At 47.8% G+C, this 17274-nt stretch overlaps 1 protein-coding gene across 1 annotated transcript in view; it reads left to right on the forward strand.

Moving 5' to 3' along the window:
* Positions 1–17045, forward strand: part of LOC144147156 (meso-2,3-butanediol dehydrogenase-like) — a 36742-nt gene extending 19697 nt beyond the window's left edge. The window contains exons 6-10 of the mRNA XM_077679229.1: positions 3855–3895; positions 6367–6436; positions 7273–7309; positions 9992–10055; positions 16800–17045. Coding sequence (XP_077535355.1) covers positions 3855–3895; positions 6367–6436; positions 7273–7309; positions 9992–10055; positions 16800–17012 — 425 coding nt within the window. The 3' untranslated portion in view covers positions 17013–17045. The remainder of the gene's footprint in view (positions 1–3854; positions 3896–6366; positions 6437–7272; positions 7310–9991; positions 10056–16799) is intronic.
* The last annotated feature ends 229 nt before the right edge of the window (positions 17046–17274 follow it).

Genomic DNA, 17274 nt, shown 5'->3' on the forward strand with positions numbered 1-17274 from the left:
CGCCCTCGCCCTCGTTGTAACCGATAGAACAAAGAGGACACGAAAGTAAGATTGAGCAGAAAACCGGGAGGAGGAGAGTATGGCGAAACAATGAGCCGCAGGGCGGAATGCCAAGGCTGCCTTGCGAGAGCACAAGCCTTTATTCGAGCCACGGTCGCTGAGTGTTGGTGACGGCTATGCTAAGGCCAGACGCGACTTAGGTAACTCCGCGTACCAGGACCTCCCGAACCTGCCTAGCTACCCAAGGCGTCTCTCCATAGCTCACGGCTGGTGAATTGAGGACAGGGGTCGAAAGGGCCACGCCATGGACATTGAGTGTTCTGGAGTGGCACGCTGGCCGCATTGGAAGCAGTTGGGAGACAGGAATCAGGACGGGTGGATTTGGTGTATACGATCTCTGCATGGGAAAGAATGCGTTTCCAAAGGTTGCCCGTTAAGGATTTCGTGAGGCGTGAGGCAGGAATGGGTGGGGTAAAGTACGACGAGATAGTCGGTAGAGCTCTACGATGTAATTGAAAGTAATTAGGCGATCTCAGCTGGAGCGCACACCGTATCGGGGGCGATGCTTACACCAGCCCGGAGTGTGAGATCGTGGGCAATGGTATGATCAAGTTCGTTTCCCGGCAAACCAGTGTGAGCCGGGGCCAGCACCGCCTTCACCATTTTTCGAGGTGGGTTATTCTAGAATAAGAGAGGGACTTCACAAGAGATGGCTCCCCGTGAAATCACGATGCACCCTTGTCCCCTATCATGGGGCCAGACCCGTCAGGAATACACTGACAACGTTTCACGATATCGCCACTTATTACCGCCTTTTCCGCCGTAAATGTCCCTCCGCGCATCAGAAACTGGCCCATTCACAACAATGTACCTGGTGACTTCTGCAAACCCACACTCTCTATGAGGGCGGTAGTTTATTACATTCATCCCTCCCTGTACCCATCACCTAACTGTCCGCGTGTGGTAACCGTGCATCAGTCACCAACTCTATGTGGGTCCCGCTCCTTTAAGGCCGATCCACACGGGGGACCAAAACGGTTATTTGGACCGCGGTCCGCGCATCACGTGACAGGACGTCACCAGATCGCGCGTACCGCCGTTGGACCACGCAGGACCGTGGTCTTCGCGGTCCAAATATTCACCTAGGCTTTTCGGTCCGCGGTCTCGACGGCGGACAGCGACATCAATCAGCGTGGTCTGACAGCTCCCGCGCCGCGTGGGCGGACCCGGAGCCAGTTGCGCCAATAGAGAAGGTCGCGGGCAGTGCGGTTGATTCGAAGCGCTTGAAGGAGCCGCACCGAAGGAATTGGTCTGGACAACGAATGTTGTCTGGCAACAGAGTGTTTTTAGCCAAATCCCATCCAATTTTTGGTTAAAAAAAAAGCCAGTCGTTCTGTCGTCTGCTTTTCCGCCCCTCGGCCGCCACTGCAGCGCAGTTCCGAGAAACTGCGGCGGGCGCACATGTCCCTGCTTTTATGACCGTACGCACAGCGGGCGGTCGAACTACCCCCCTCTCCCCTTTGTCGGACTTGGCTCCCGACCCAATGTCTCAGGCACCCTAGATCTGTGTTCTCCGAAAATAAAATAAAGAATGCTTTCTCTTTTTTCGAGGTGTTCGGGATGCGACCCAAGGACAGTAGCAGACGGTCGCGAGAGTTCCGCACGCCTCAACTTGGTTCTGCAGTCCCAGCTCTTTTCGACACATCCACTTTTTAACCCAGCACGACCTTTTTGGTGCAGGCTAGTCTTCTTCATCAACGTACAAAGCTAACGCCATAGCGCCCAAACGACGCTTGCGCTCTGTTTCCATTTCGACTGCCCCAAAAAGCGCGCGGAACCGCGAAACCAAGCGCAAAATATACATAAAACAAGCGCGGCGCGGGCGCGAGCCGATCGTATGGGTTCCCAAGTTCGTCTGGTTGGGAACGCTGTGGTGGATAGTGTTGCTGGTTGGACCGCTCTGTCGTCTGCTACGGCGTTCCGCCGTGCGGATGCTCTCGGCCAGCTACATCCGACCGCGGCGGGCCGTGACGTGGCATCACGTGACCGATCTGACCGCGGACTCGGTCCGTCGTGTGGATCAGACTTTAATTGCATATTTTCGATCATTGGAGTTTCTGTTTATTTCTCTTTCCCGTGCAAAAGGTAGCAAGGCTAGCTTGGAATCAGTGAAGATCTTGGGCAGGGTTGGCCGCTGCGTGAGGGCCGGTGTAATGGCCGCTTCCTCTGCAGCCATGGGAGAGGTAGCAAAGACGGTGAGCGTCTTAGGCGTGCTTCGCTGCGATGACGGACTACGTGACAGCGCCAGAGCACGGTGGCCCAAGTAATCTGCGCCGTTTTGCGTTCGCTGGTGAAGCGATAACTACCTCAACGCAGCAGCTATGCGCCGTCACCTAGAAGTCGCTCGAACTTTGCCTTAATTTAGTACCGTAATCGTGAGCCAAGTTTTGGTATAATAACACAGTGGTGAAAAGCACACAATATAATCGCCGAAACAAAGAAGAATATCAGTGCAGCGATAGCAGTTTCTCATGTGTATGCGCAAAATCGAAACGCCCGAGTGTCGGTGTTTTGCAGCACGTTAAAGATCCTCAGGTGGTGGAAATTAATCCAGGCTATCATGAGTTAACGGGCTCACGTAGAGCGAAAGCTGCGGTAAAGCCGTAATTGCGGACACGAGTACTACAGAGACCCTTTTTGTTTTACTCGAGTGGCTTTACTCGTGGAGTGGTAGGTGTCAAGGAAATGTATGTGCCTTTAAAATAGTTGCAGCGCTATTTACGGCAAGTGCTTTATTATTACGGTTTATGAACAATAGAGGAGAGACAGGGACCCAATTTAAAAAAAAAAATCGCTTGCACCATTCACCTTGTTGGGGACCAGACCGGTGCTGTATTTCTCCCTTCCGGCACCGCCAATTACTACACCGCCACATTTCGGGGAGAAATGTGTTGGCGACACCGCCGGGGTGTCGCAAGAAAAGTACCCTTACGTCCTTCAAGAAAATGCCGTAAAGAGTGTACAATAGACTGGTGGGATGATGGCTCGCTGCACGAAGCGGTTTTAGGTATCTTGGGAACCGTTTACAAAAAGATGGATGATACAACATGTTTTAACCGGGGAATGCGTACATGAAGAAACTTTTGATTAGAAAATTGGCCTTAACTAACGTTTGCATGTGGCTTATCAGACTACCCCGATGTTGAAGGAGCCGCGAAAAGTAAAAAAAAAAAAAACTAAACGGTTCGTCGTACTAGAAATGGTTTAAAAGAGCCAACTTGTGCCCCACTTCTTCAATGCCCTGCACTACAATTCCCTGGTATTCTTAGCTTGCAGTAGTTTGTGCAGTGTACAGCAGATAAATTTCATAACGGGAAAAGTATTTGAAATGTTTCACCGCAGAGGACACTAGGAGTACGTCAACTCTGTTCTCGGCGCAGTGGAAACACTGTGCTGCCATTTATGCTCAGCATGCGGGGGGTGGGGGTGGAAACGTACTCAGTGCTCTTTTGTGAAGGCGGCACGTCGTGTACGCTTGTGTTGTGTCATGTCTTAAGTATGACATTAAAATAACCGCGCTTGCGATAGTTTAGTGCTTCTATCAACGTTTTAGTGACATAATAATTCGCAAGTCTTTCGCCATGACTACTGATATCCGGCTATATGATAGACGTTGCTATGGCACGCCTTTATCAAAGCTCTATTCTTCTTACAAGCATTGCACTTCTCTTTTCACTGAGGAAAGAAGGTCTCGACACCTTAGCCTATTTTGTCACAGCGGAAGACGATGAATACTGCGAAAACATAAAGCGCAACTGCTCACTCCAGAATTGTCTTTCTGGACTTCTTTTCAGGCAGCGTCGTGAACGTGTCGAGCGTTGTTTCACTCCGTGCGGTGCGTATCCTTTAGTATGTTTCCTATAACAATGCGGGGGGGGGGGGGGGGTAGCTGAATGCTTAACAGTGGTGTGTAGAGGCTTTGAAGGGGTGCTTACACGTAACAGATGCTGTACTCCATACAGTGATTTTTACAGGCAAACCTGCTACGCCGCAGCACGCTTCAGATGCAATGAGCACAGAACGTAGTTCAGTGTTGTGAGATTTCAGCAACGAAGTAGAACATGCAGCCTAGGTGCTGCCTCTCTCCTCCTTTTCTTCCGCACGCACATGCGCCCGCATGCACATGCGGACAGACAAGACATACAGGCAGATAGGTAGGTTCCAAAACGCCTGCATTTTATTCCTCGGTGTCATGCTGTTCTTGCACGGGTGGTAGTCGGTCTGCTGCAGCAGCACTGATGAAGGAATGAGTGAGCTGTGTACAAACGGGCGGACGAAGCCTTGCGAAGCGTGCCAGCAATACATCAGATCAAGTGACACCTTTTAAAACAATTCGCGGCAAATCCTGGGCAGCCACACAGGTCTGTATCTTTCGAAAAGTTCAGAACAAGACACAAGATACCTTGCCCGACTATCAAATGTCTCTTGATGTCGACAGTGGAATTTGGAGGAACGGGGGGGAGGGGGGGCTCTTCTCTAAAGTTTTTAAAATAGAGCTGACGGCTCATGGCATGCACTGGGAAGTCCGTGAAAAAAAAAATCACAGCATATCCACGGGGTGAATGATGATGAGTGGGCGAAGGTCCTGAGGGGAAATCATCGGTAAAACCGTGACTCTTCAGTGAAAGTTCGCCCACTACATCTGTGTCCGAACGTAACGTCTAGAAAGTCTCGCTTAAACCGCGCGTCGGCACCTTGGGGCTGAGCTCGCCTGATGCGTTTTGCAGACGCCTCACGAGCTCTCACTGCATCGGGGTCTGCCTGCCGATACGCGCGCTTTCTCGCCGCTTCCCGTTCTCTGACGTTTTGGAGATCCTCTTCGCGTCGCAGCCGTGCCGCTTCGCGTACGGCAGGGTCCTCGCGCCGTTGCCGTGACGCTTGGGCCTCTCGTTCTGGAACGCTGGGATCTTGGCGGCGTCGTCGCGCAGCCAGACGACACGCTTCGGCCTCCCGCTCTCGTACGGCAGGATCTTGGCGGTGGCGTCGCGCAGCTTCACGGAGCGCTTCTGCCTCGCGGGCTCGCACATCTGCAGCCTTATCCATCGGGCGACTCCGAGCGCGCGCCAACAGCGAACGGATTTTATTACAACGCTCCCCGCCATCTAGTAAACAATCCAAGAACTAAACTAGAGGTAGCCACGCCATCTAGTAAACAATCCAAGCGCATCTTTTCATCATATACAAGTACCGCCATCTAGTAAACAATCCAAGAACTAAACTAGAGGTAGCCACGCCATCTAGTAAACAATCCAAGAACTAAACTAGAGGTGGCTACATACATACGTCGAGTATAGACAGACCCACGCATTAAGGAGCTTCGCCCCTAAAACGTCTGACATCACCATGCACGCCACAAGTTGAACACAGCGGCCAGGATGCGGGATTCAGTTTTTAAAGCCAAACCGGTGTTCAGGCTCAATTTGTCCTGATGAAGAACAGTAACGACGGGTCGGCTCTTTTCATTCCTTTAGTAACACGAGGCCGGTAACATGTGCGCGTGTGTGCCGGTGTACAACTGCATACCGGGCCATTGTAGGAAGTGCGCATCTCTTAAACGAGTTCCGCCCTTGTCCCGCATCGCAACAGGAAGCCCAAATAAAGAACTTGTCGCAGTCGTTTCACTTATGCCGCTATTCATATTTGCATGACTACTCTTCTCGGTTTCCATTTAACAGAAGCTCAAATTTTCGTACACCAACAGCAACATACTGCCACGAAACATGCCTTGAGATTTGTTTGTTTTGTTACTAGCGCGCCGCCGCGAAAGCCGAAAGCCTTAACGCGCTTTGAGGTGTGTAGCAGCCAGGGATTCTTGTTTGATTAAGTAAGGGTGTAGCGTTCTTGCCACAAGACTATGGTGTCCTTGCTTAATTGACGAGGCTCTCGATCTAGTCCGGCGATTCTTAAAATGACGGCATTTCGCGGTACGTGCCATGAATGCGTGCAGAAAAAACGCCGCCAGCTACGATGCGCGAATGCTTCATGGTGCGAAACACTTCCTTGAGTGCTTCTTTGAGGTTCGTGCTTTGCTGTAGTTAATTGCGAAGCAGAGGCTTATTCAAAGAAAACTTTATTTTCCATAATAAATGTGCGTCGTTTTTGCTACGTGCATTATAAACACTTTATACCTGAGTGTCTTCAAGGCACGCCTTAGGTCATGTGTGATGGTTTCAAAACCTAAATTCCACCTTGCCTGAGCGTTGGCTTGTCACTGTGTTGAAACGCTTGCTAAACGTGCCATATTCATTGCGGATTGACGATAATAACCGCAGCGTGCGTGTTCTTTGTTTGTTTTTATTAATAAAGGCCCGTGGTGGAATGTTTTATAATATAAGCAAGGCAGGCTTGGACCAACTGACCAAATGCGCCGCACTGGGTGAGTTTCACCACGGTTTCCTGGTTTGCTATTGATAGGTCTTTTTGACATATTGTGTGCCTTCACCGGTTCTTCGGACGATTTAACGTTCATCGCGGTGAGATTTTTTAAAAAAAAACGTGCTGCGTTCCTATATCTATTTTTCAGAACGGTGCAAATAAACTGAGGGTAAAGCATGTCCCGTTTAGAATCGATATTTGCGGATATCGTGACTCATTGTCTTGCCGTAGAGCTGCTTTATCGCGAAACTGTTGAAATGAAGTCTTTATTATTAATAAAGAGGGCTTCCGCCACACTATTTTCAATGCATCGGAAGTCCTAGGTATTGGTGCCTCCGTACATGTATGAGAACAGCGTCAGTGCCGTGAACTTCCTGTGGATAACTGTGGGCGAACTATCCACTCTATTTCCTCTGAACTGAAGAAGTGCGTGCTACGTTATGGCCCGTCGCCTCTTGACTTCATTTCGGTGAACTGCCTGGGTAATTCGCCTGCTGCTAGGTCATCAGTGCCTTCGTGATTTTTACTCGTATTCTGTCAAATGTCGGCATAATCCTGATGGGGAGAGTACGAAATATTAGAAATGGTGTCAAGACATTTAACCGTGCACCTGGCCGATATGATGCCTGGCTGCTACCGGGGACCTGGCAGAAGTTATCAGCGTAGATAGAAGTCAGCTGTTCTGTCTTGAGCAGGACATTTTCGCCCGATAATGAGCCTGCACACGATCAAATAATCACACGATGTAACGCGATTTATTTTCACAGTTTGTGGGAAACAAACGCATGCAGTTTGATGTTCTTTGTTTAATAAGCGTGGTTTATTGTCTTGCTATAGAAAACGGCCAGTACGGAGTCAGGGTTAACGCTGTCAAGTAAGTTTCACTGTTTTTTATGTATGAATTTTATATGCGCCTGGATTTGTTGAAAATATTTCTTGGTAGTAATTGCTTTAGGAACTGCTACGAAAGCAAGAAAATAATTTTCGCCGCGTATATGGCATGCTTGTAAGGTGTTCATAATTAAGCACTGTAACTCGTTTAATAAAACAGCTAGTACAGCTAGGTTTTGTCTCTCTTCTGGCTTATGCTTCCGTGCGTAAGCAAACTCAAGCACTAACCATCAACGCAAAAAAACCTAAGTAATAATTTTCAATCAGTTAGCATTCATTGCTTTCCCCAGGGTATGCATTTATAACGTAAAGTTAAATTGGCCTGTCACCCAATGCCACCATTAAATGAGATCTTCAAGCACGCTTTCTCGAAAAATTCAGAGCCCTTCCCCCCCGTGAAGAGTGATGACCAGCAAAGTTGCGGTGCCGAGCCTCCACGTTAGGTTTGACTGGGTCGTAGTCCAAGTGGTGCATGAAGCAAAACACGTTTGTTTATAATTTGCGATTGAGCATTGTTCCTGGTTATTAACTGAAAGACCAGTCCTGTCCAGTCACTGTTCCTCGGGCATGCTCAGCATGCCTCTTCACGAGCCACGTGAAACGGCTATCAAGCGGCTCCGATGCAGCGTCAGAGTTGGCTACTGTGTAATTGAGGCACACACCTGGGCACGCGCCGGCGCCAGTTCGTCTGCCGCGGCATTGATGCAACAGAATTTAACACAATCTACTTTAATCCAATCCAATCCAATCCAAATCCAATCCAATCTAATCGAATCCAAGGCAAGCCAAGCCAAGCCAAGAAAATCCAATCGAATCGAATTCAATCCAACGCCCCTCGCGCTTACGCAGAACGGCCCTTCACGGCACACGCGAAACTGCTCCACCTCTGCCAGTGTAGCTTACGCTACAAAACACACAGGAATCGTGGGTAGACATTTTTTCTAGCGCGGGTATGGTAATCACGGCGCATGCTCTATGAAGTCCCTAGGACGTTTCTAATTTTGTGTAATTTTTTTCCATGCCCCGGGATTGTGGCGCGTAGTTTTACGTTTCCGAGGATTTGAGTGGGCTCCGCAACGTGGTGCTACTCTCGCTAGCTATTCCTGTCAACATCGCTCTGGGATCGGAGACGATCTGCTGGATCCTAGCCGTTTACAGCTTTGCTGTATTTTTCCCTAGCAAATTAATGCTCATATGTGATTCGAAGTACGCGTCTGATAAGAACGATGTGCCTGACAATGAGTCGTGACTGAAAAAAGCCTATCGAGTGACACCCTCAACACGAGAGTAAAAAAAAATATCTGGTCACCTGGTATCCATTCCGTGCCAGGATAATAAAAATATTCACGCGATCAGCCTTGCTGTGACCGGCACTTCACGCCTGGCGCCGAACTTCGTGCCGGCCTTGGGGACTGTCAGTGTGTTTAAATGCGGATTAGGTGCAGGCTTGGAGACACTTATGTCAGCACACCCTATTGCAGGATTATGGAAGAGCTCCGGCTTAGAGCTATTGCAAACTTTCCAGAGACAGCTGTTGAATGTGTGTTTTCGAAATAGGTTTTATCGACGTCTGTCGTTAGTCGTCAGTAGGTCGTCGGTGTCAGTTCATGCGCCTCTGAGAACAGATATGAAGAACGAAATGATTTGGGGACTTGATGTAGTGGCTACTAAAGGGAGGCTACACTGGTATTGAAGCGGAGAACAGAACACTAAAGAACGAGCGCAACCTCACGGAACAAACAACGTTATGAGGATTTTAAATGTAAGTGTGGTTACATTAGGGTTCCAGAGAACGCCGACATGAAACCCTGTCAGGTTGAGATCGGCTCCTTTCGGTGCATGAGATTACTTTTCATTACCGCCTTTGCAGCCGTCAACCACGCCCTACACACCCGGCGCTCTCGCACGCCGAAGAACGCGCGCGATGCTTAGTACGGATTTATACCCTCTTTGTGTCTCCCGCCGGCACCGCATGTAGCCAGCCCTCCATGTACTCCTGGCACCAATGCCGCGCTTGTGGGGGTGTCCAAACCATTGCTCACCTCCTCTGCCAATGGCTCCACAACCCATTTCCCGCAATGCAGACAATGAGCACTGGGCGAAAGCACTGGGCTACTCGTATTCTGCGGTTCAACAACCCATCTTTGCCAGGTCGACCATATTCACCGGGCTCTTTCTCCCCTGGTCACCAGCCACCCCCTTATGCAGCCTGGCAATAAAACTCTCTCTCTCTCTCTCTCTCTCTTTTGTTACCTCTCTCCTCAACATCTTACAGGTTTAGCACTGTTTGCGTTTGAAATTACACGCTTTCCACCAAGTTGTGCCTCCTATTTTGGCATTCCAATATAAGGCAGTGTGTCTTGACAACCTTCCTATTCACCCGGTTGAGCGTGGGGGATCCGTATTTGGTCACGAGTCCCTTCCAGTTTTTTGCAGCCCTTTTGGTAGTCCTCGAAATTTACATCCAGGTTGCCAACTGGTTTAATTATTGGTGACGAATTGTGAAGAAAAGAGTGTATTTAAATATGAGTCGAGAGCTTTTGCGTTCGGTCTTCTCTCTCGAAAACTGGGTACACCTTGCAACTGCACGCGTTGTCTTGCGCGATTGCTTCCAAGGTCATTGTTTTTATGTAATTTTGATTGCTGGCTTTCGTTATTTTTTCAGCCCCGGAGTATTGGCCACCAACATTGGGAAGAAGCCCGGTGTAACCACTGAAGAACACATTCAGGTATCGACGCCCCAAATGGAGTGTTCATTGTGCTCCTGTGCACAGCTTTTCTCTACAGCTATACAGCGTTGGCTACGGAAGCCGAAAATTATCTGTGTTTTCATCACGAGAAGGTCTTTAGGAAACAAGTTACTTCATTTTACAAGACACATTAATTTGCTTCAGCGCGGTCTATTTTACCTCTTGTTGGATGTAGCGCCTTCTTCGGGTGCTACAGGCCAAGCCAAAGTCCCCAAAGCAGAACACAATTAAGAGCATGAGCATTACTTTTGAGTGCAAGGGAATTACTGTTTCACAGAAAGCAAATGGAAAGGCTTTTTACATATAAATCAACAGGTACGAAAAAGCGTGCTGGGTAGATAACCTATTCGTAACATAAAGAAACCTCAGGACACCTCAACGTTCGTGGGCCGCCGCGTCGCCGACCGATGTTGAAGGATTTGAGGATCAGCGAACTAGCAGGTAGGCTTTGGCTCTGGTGAACCACGTAATAAAAGCAGCTGGATTACACTGGGTTGACAGCTTGTAATTTTTTATAAGTTGCAAAGTACAAAAAGGCATTTGTACGAAATCAAGCACGTTTGTGATGTATGCGAGAAGTCGAGCGACGCACGGAAAATTCTTGTGAAAGCGCGATGCATCCGTCCGGCTACCGTAAGCAAGGAGTCGTACGATGTCGCAACTCACGTATGTGATCTTTTTGGCCGGCTTAGCGCTGCGTATTTGTAAAGTTAGAACGGCCGTCAAGGCAAGGAAGCATCAAGGCGTGTTGGCTTGTTTTTAAACCCCTGAAATTGCTCACAAGCGCAACCTTACTGCATAAAGAACGGTCTTATGCTCTGACAAATCTGGATTAAGAGATTGAGAGTACAGATTAAGCACATGCTCATCGGGGTGTATTTAATATATTTAAAGTGGCAGCAACTCTATTTTGGGTTTAAATGGTCGGTCGCCAGTACATGCAATAAGACATGAAAGTAGCGCTATTTTATGCCCCTTCCCATATTCGCTGAAGTTTGTATGCACAAGAGATGTGATTGGTATTTTGTTTGGCGCGTTGAGTACCAGCGAAACCAAATATAGGGAAAAGACGCCTGGGCAGGCGTTACGTGCTGAGATCTGACTGTGTGCTCCGCTTTCACGTAAAACGCCTGCGGCACTGACTTTCTTAAAGCGATACGTACATAATGCGGATCAGAAAGTCATTCCCACCCAATTAAAAAGTTAGTATCCTGCAGCAAGTGACAAAAAAACGTGATTGATTCTTTAAAATACCCGTGCTTCTGCTCCAGAGCAGATGATATTCGAGTGTAAAAATATAAAGACCGATTACAAAAAAACTCCCAAGCATTTCCCCGAGGGTGAACATGGTTAAGTGCGAATGCACGGGGTGATGCTATGAGGGGGAGTAAAGTTAAAATCCGTTGGCATTCGCCCGTGAGCGCGCGCGAGCCGACCCACGGAGGTCTGGCAGTTTATCGCTGCATATATAGGGGGGTACGCCGCGCCGAGCGCGCCGAGCCAGGTGGCTAAGAGAGGAGGCGAGCGCAAGGGGAGAGGGACCGCGGCGCACGGCAGCTGCAGCCGAGCGAGGGGAAGAGGAGAGAGTGTGACGTCACGGTGGAGAGAGAGGCGCGCGGCAGCTGCTGGGGAGAGGAGGCGCGCTGTGACGTCATACCATGACGTCACGGCGCGGGGAGCGGTGCGGGGAGCGGCGCGCACCCGCGCAGCCACGGCGAGGAGGCGGAGCGAGCGCGGTCACGTGGTGAAGTGACGTCACCGCGCCGTTGCTACCGACGCTCCTCTCCGCTCCACGCCATTGCTAGGGAGAGGAGGACTGCGGACGCCGCCGTCGCCGGCGGTGGAAGGTTTGGGGTCGCTTATAAAGTGCATTCGCACTTAAAAAATTTGTAACACATACGCACTGACGAACAGCCAAGCCTCACCTATTTAGGTCGAAAACGGCAGCGAGGAACAGAAAGTCGCAATAATTCGAAACAATCACTGCCGTGACACGCGCATCGTGAAGTGCCAAGGCTCTCCGCAGACTGTCCGAGAAGAGGGGCGTTGTTGCTACAATTTGGAGCGTTTGCTTTGTAGGGGCGGGTGATCCTTCTGCGCTCAGCGCCAGTCGCTTTACCGTTCCTCTTTTTGCTCTTACTTGCTTAAACGCGATCGCGTTATTAGGCTCAATTTTTAATTTTCCCGTATGTCAGCCGTCCGCGATCAGCCATGCTCAACAAGTATTCAGGAAAATACGGCACCACTGCCAACAGGAAGCTACGACTTAGGAAGGCAGATGCGAAGGCTCGCCTGAATTCAGAATACGTGTAGCAGTAGCTTAAATTTGGAAAGAAGGACAATGGTAGTGCGGCCGAGACCAAAGAAAGGATACGTTATTTGAGCAGGCGCCGCTTCTGCGCAGTCAAGTTCCTTCTACGCTCTCTAGGTAACAGAATCCTCGGCATACCCAGGGGAGTGAAACTTCCTATACCTTGCATGGGACGCGAAATTCACTCGCAGCGCCAGACAAACCCCTGAGGTTTGGGGGCGGTACTAAAAACATGGCGGCGCGTTGCAGACATGCACTGGGAGATGCTATCTTAATTAGGACTGAAAAGCCGAGCGGGAGGGGGGCAATTTAGCTCCAAATTCAATTGGGACGCACATGAAAGGTAAATTGAGCAAGTGGAAGATATTCAGATTGCCAGCGCACGACCTTGTTCCTGTTGCGCAACCCGCCACATTATCAAAATGGCAATTGTTTTGCTCTGATAGATGAAGCTTTGCGCGTCCACTTCTTTTTACACCACTTTTTCTAAGTACGACGTTGTTTTGGTTTATTGGTACATACAATCTATACAAGAATAAAGAGTAGAGTTATTTTAATTTTTATTGCCTAAATGTACCGTTCATACAGTAACAACACAACTTCGATATTTTGCGCTTTTAGTCGCGAACAAAAGTGTATGGCACATGGCCGCATGCTAATAACAGGTATCCAGCCAGTGCATATGTGTCCAGTGCCTTGTCTGTCCAAGGTCCGCGTAGTCTCTGCTGGTGAAATGGGCAGGACACAGCCGGTAGCTGCTGTAGATCTGTCGAGGTGGTAAATGAGCCAGGTCCTGCCTCCTCGCACACTGGAGCCAAACGCGAGATCTGGAACATCAACAAGCACATTTGTTTATATGGGTTAGAATGAATACGAGCTTTAATAGCTTTTATTGGATACTAGATTTAAGATGATGATGAATACTAACTTTAATGCTGCTTTCAGGCGCACCTAGGTTTGAGTAAAATCTGGCATCTGTATCCGAAATAAGCGTTATCTGATACATTGGAAACCTTTCCTTCTTAAATTGATTTTGGCTGCAAAAACGACTTTTGACAACACCAATCGTAAAGCAAATTTTAAATTAAAATCACTCTTTATTATTAAGAGACGCGGGTACATTTTTCTATTTGCGCGATCATATTGTTCGGTGGCAACGACCCACCTCTCCTCCTAATCCAAAATACATTTCTGCAGACAAAAGCAGCCATCCCCAACCAGAATCGCTAAGCAATTATTCATGCATATATACTTTCGCGCACTATGTATCCCTCAGGTATTTCTCTGGCCCTGCAGTAAATTGCCTATAAAAACCTTACTTAAAAACCTCTAATCAATTACTAGCAAAGGTTAAGCCTGCATTGTGTAAGTATATATCGGCTCATAGCTGTAACTGCGTTTTTTTCAATATATCCTTCTTGTAATTAAAGCTGAAACTCGAAGCATAGAACTCAAGCGTAAATTATAAATTATAAGTGGCGGAATTATAGTTATGATTGTATTATAAACATATACAGTAATTGCTTATTTTGTATATTCATTGATACAAATTCATTCTGCTATGTTCCCTTGATTCACGTGAACAGAAAATGCCGAACACACAATTGAAACCCAATAAAATATTTTATGTAGTCCCTACTTAGTTAACCTAGTGCTAACAACATGATATGAACCTGCAGACCCACTCTTTGAGCCATAAGTGTATGGGAGATGCCTTCCTCCAGCTGTAGACCCAAATAGGCTGATAATAAAAACGATAACAATAATACTGATAATAATTATAATAGTCACAATAATAATAATATAAAAACAACAACAATTCATGCTACAAAAACAAACTAAACGCAGGCAATCAAAAGCTAATAAAAAGAGTGCAGATACGCTCACACTGTTTCATTAGTTCTTGCATATGTTGCCTCATGTAGCACATTTAGCTGCATACCGTGCATTCACTTGCGCTAAAACGCAAAACACACAATCGAAACGCACTAAATAATAACCCACGTATACACAAACGTGTGTAGATGATGTAGAGATTGGGTTAATTACCAGATGCTCTGCCGCGCATTTCATGTGCAATTCAAGAGTCAAAGAAGGCAATCAGAATGTAATAAATAAATAGTGCACGTGTATGCTCACTTAATTTATAAAGCTACAGCTGCAACCGCATCCTGCTATCGTGTGCAAGCGTAGAAAAGCAAAACGAGTAGCATGCAGATCGTACCTTTCGTCCGCCGGGATCCAAAAGAATTTTATGAGGCCTGGCGTGAAGAATTTTGACACCACTCAGCACAGCACAATCTGTGATGACGGCGCGAATCCATTCATGGGTTTGTTTCGATGGAACGAACTTTACGCTGATAAAAACGGCCCTCGGAACACCGTGGCTCGCAGCATATCTGTGGGCGCGACAAGAAACGCCCTTTTCAGCGGTGCGAAGCAGAAAGGCTCGGTTCCGGTTTTCCACTCCGGGTGGCGCTCGAATTTTCGCAGTATCGAACTTCAACTTTTCAGTTCACTTGTATATTAAAAACTCCGTAATTAATAAGTAAACTGGAAATATAAAATGCAACAACAATGTTCATTTATGCTCGTATGTAGTACAGCCCCCAAACCTTAGGATCGCTGCAGTCACGGGACAGAAAAATGGCGGAGTTTCATCCCCCTGGCATACCGCCGCCTGCTGTGCCCGCAACTGACGCCATCACATCTTAGCGGTTCTCCCGTCATAACTAATCCCGGCCCCAACATGTTGTGACCAAACTGAAAATGGGGGTCAGCAGGTCATCGCTCTCTCGCGGTTCATCTATAAGCGTTACTCCTGTCACTCGCCTTCACACGGTTCGCTGGGCCGACCCAAGTTTTTTTCCTTGTTTTAGCAAGTCTGGAAGTTCCTGCCCCGTAAGTTATGACGGGGAGTACGCGTTGAACTTTGTTTTCAGTGACAGAAATATCCCACCGTTCATTTTCGCAAAGTGTTTGCCGAATCGTCCGACAGTATTTCCACTCCTGATTTACCTCTCGTATTTGTACCGGCACCCTCAACTTGCGCGCGGTGGTTATATTTATCCACCTCTTCTCGTACTTGATTACCTAAACTGAAAGTTTTTCGTCTTGCTCATACTTATCTTTAGTCCCAGAACAGGCATTTAGTTGCTTAACCTTTATTTACATAACTTCTCCCCGTGTCACACTGAACACAACGATGTTTTACGCAAATGTTAACGTGCTCAAACATTCTTCATTTACCCGTAACCTTGTCATCCCCGACTCACGCGTACTAAATAACCGCTCGAGGCGCACTGCAAACAACTACGCATAGAAGCTGTCTCCTTGTCCTTGGCCCTTTCTAAAATGACACTACACACACTAATTACGAGCTGCTATCGCTCCCATGCATTTCTCGCTATTAAAAGCCCCATGTGAATCAATTTTAATTTCTGTTTTCATGTTTCCATCACTGCAGGGGCTTCTACTGAATCAAACGCTTTTCACTAATTTGTAAATTTTGTGTCCTAATGTGCGACTTTGTTTTCGTTAGCCATAAGCTTGTGTGGTATTACTATATCCGGCAGCGCAAGAAAGTACAGGTGAGCAATTTGCAGGAACATTGGGCCTGTAACCATTCCCCCGCCTGCTCGTTGTTCGAGGTAGCACGCCGATGAACCTCGAACCTTTTCTTTGCGTCCAGTAGGCGGGTAATATTTATTTTAATATGTGCTTCTTTCACAAAACTATATCTGTTTTTAATATCTATCAGTCAGAACGTGCCTTATCAAATATAGGAATCGGAAGGATTTGTTTATGTCCTTTAACTCACTGACGCTACACAGGCGGTGAGGCGCGCCGTAGTGGAGGGCTCCGAATTAACTTCGACCGCCTGGGGACCTTTAAAGTAACATTTGGAAGTAGGTAGTTAATAAATAATGAGAGTATAAAGTGCATATTTACTTCACGACGATGTAGAGACAAAATATAAGGCTCTGACCATTATAATATTTCACTTTTTCGTTGCCTTGCCCGCCGACCTTCTATTGTAAAAAAAAATCACTGGGAAGGCAGTACAATTTGAAAATACCTTTGGTGTCTCTTTGATATCAACACATGCTCATGGGTGCGATTATTCGGTATTCAGTAACCGAGTTCGGGAAAGACATAAAAAATAAAAAGAATTTTTGTTGCGCTGCTGTTGATGGGAGATTCATTGACGGAGATGTCAGTTTCGGGGTATTGAGTACGGTGCTCCCACAGTTTCTTTAGTAAAGAGTGTTCGACAAAGCTTGCTTCGGGGAAATTGGTATTTTATAAAAAGTTTTGCGGCACTTACGGACTTTTCAGTGCACGCCATAGTCTAGTAAGGGGCTAACACGAGATGTTGGCACGCTGAAACAACAACCACGCAATTCTTTCAGCGTATGCAAGAACGGATGGGGCCAGCCCACCTGATGGGGCGCATCGGAAGGCCTGAGGAAGTGGCCCGAGCCATCGCCTTCCTGGCGTCGGACGACGCTTCCTTCATTACGGGACACACGCTGCCCGTCGACGGTGGACACCTGCTGATGACGCCACTGGATATCAGCCCGGCTGTTTCAACTCATCCGGCGGGCGCACACGACCTATCATAATCTCAGTGGAAATAAAGTGAAATGGTGCGGAACACAGAAAGTTTTCGTGATTCGCCCTGGCCTCTTTTTGCAGCGAAGCTGTATATGGCACAGATGCCATGGTTTTGCGCCGGCGGACACAAGTTACTCGGTGGCGCGCGATCAGATTATGGAAAAACTCATAAAAATGACAAACAGGTCTTAATGAGTTTATATTTTGAAGTGACGGTTGTTTTGCGCCGAAGAAAGGTCTCCCGAGCAGCGTATTTTGGTTTACAGGTGA

The sequence above is a fragment of the Haemaphysalis longicornis genome, unplaced genomic scaffold, assembly GCF_048455015.1.
Source record: "Haemaphysalis longicornis isolate Haplotype H1 unplaced genomic scaffold, Haemaphysalis longicornis Haplotype H1 scaffold_7, whole genome shotgun sequence".
NCBI classification, from domain to species: domain Eukaryota; kingdom Metazoa; phylum Arthropoda; class Arachnida; order Ixodida; family Ixodidae; genus Haemaphysalis; species Haemaphysalis longicornis.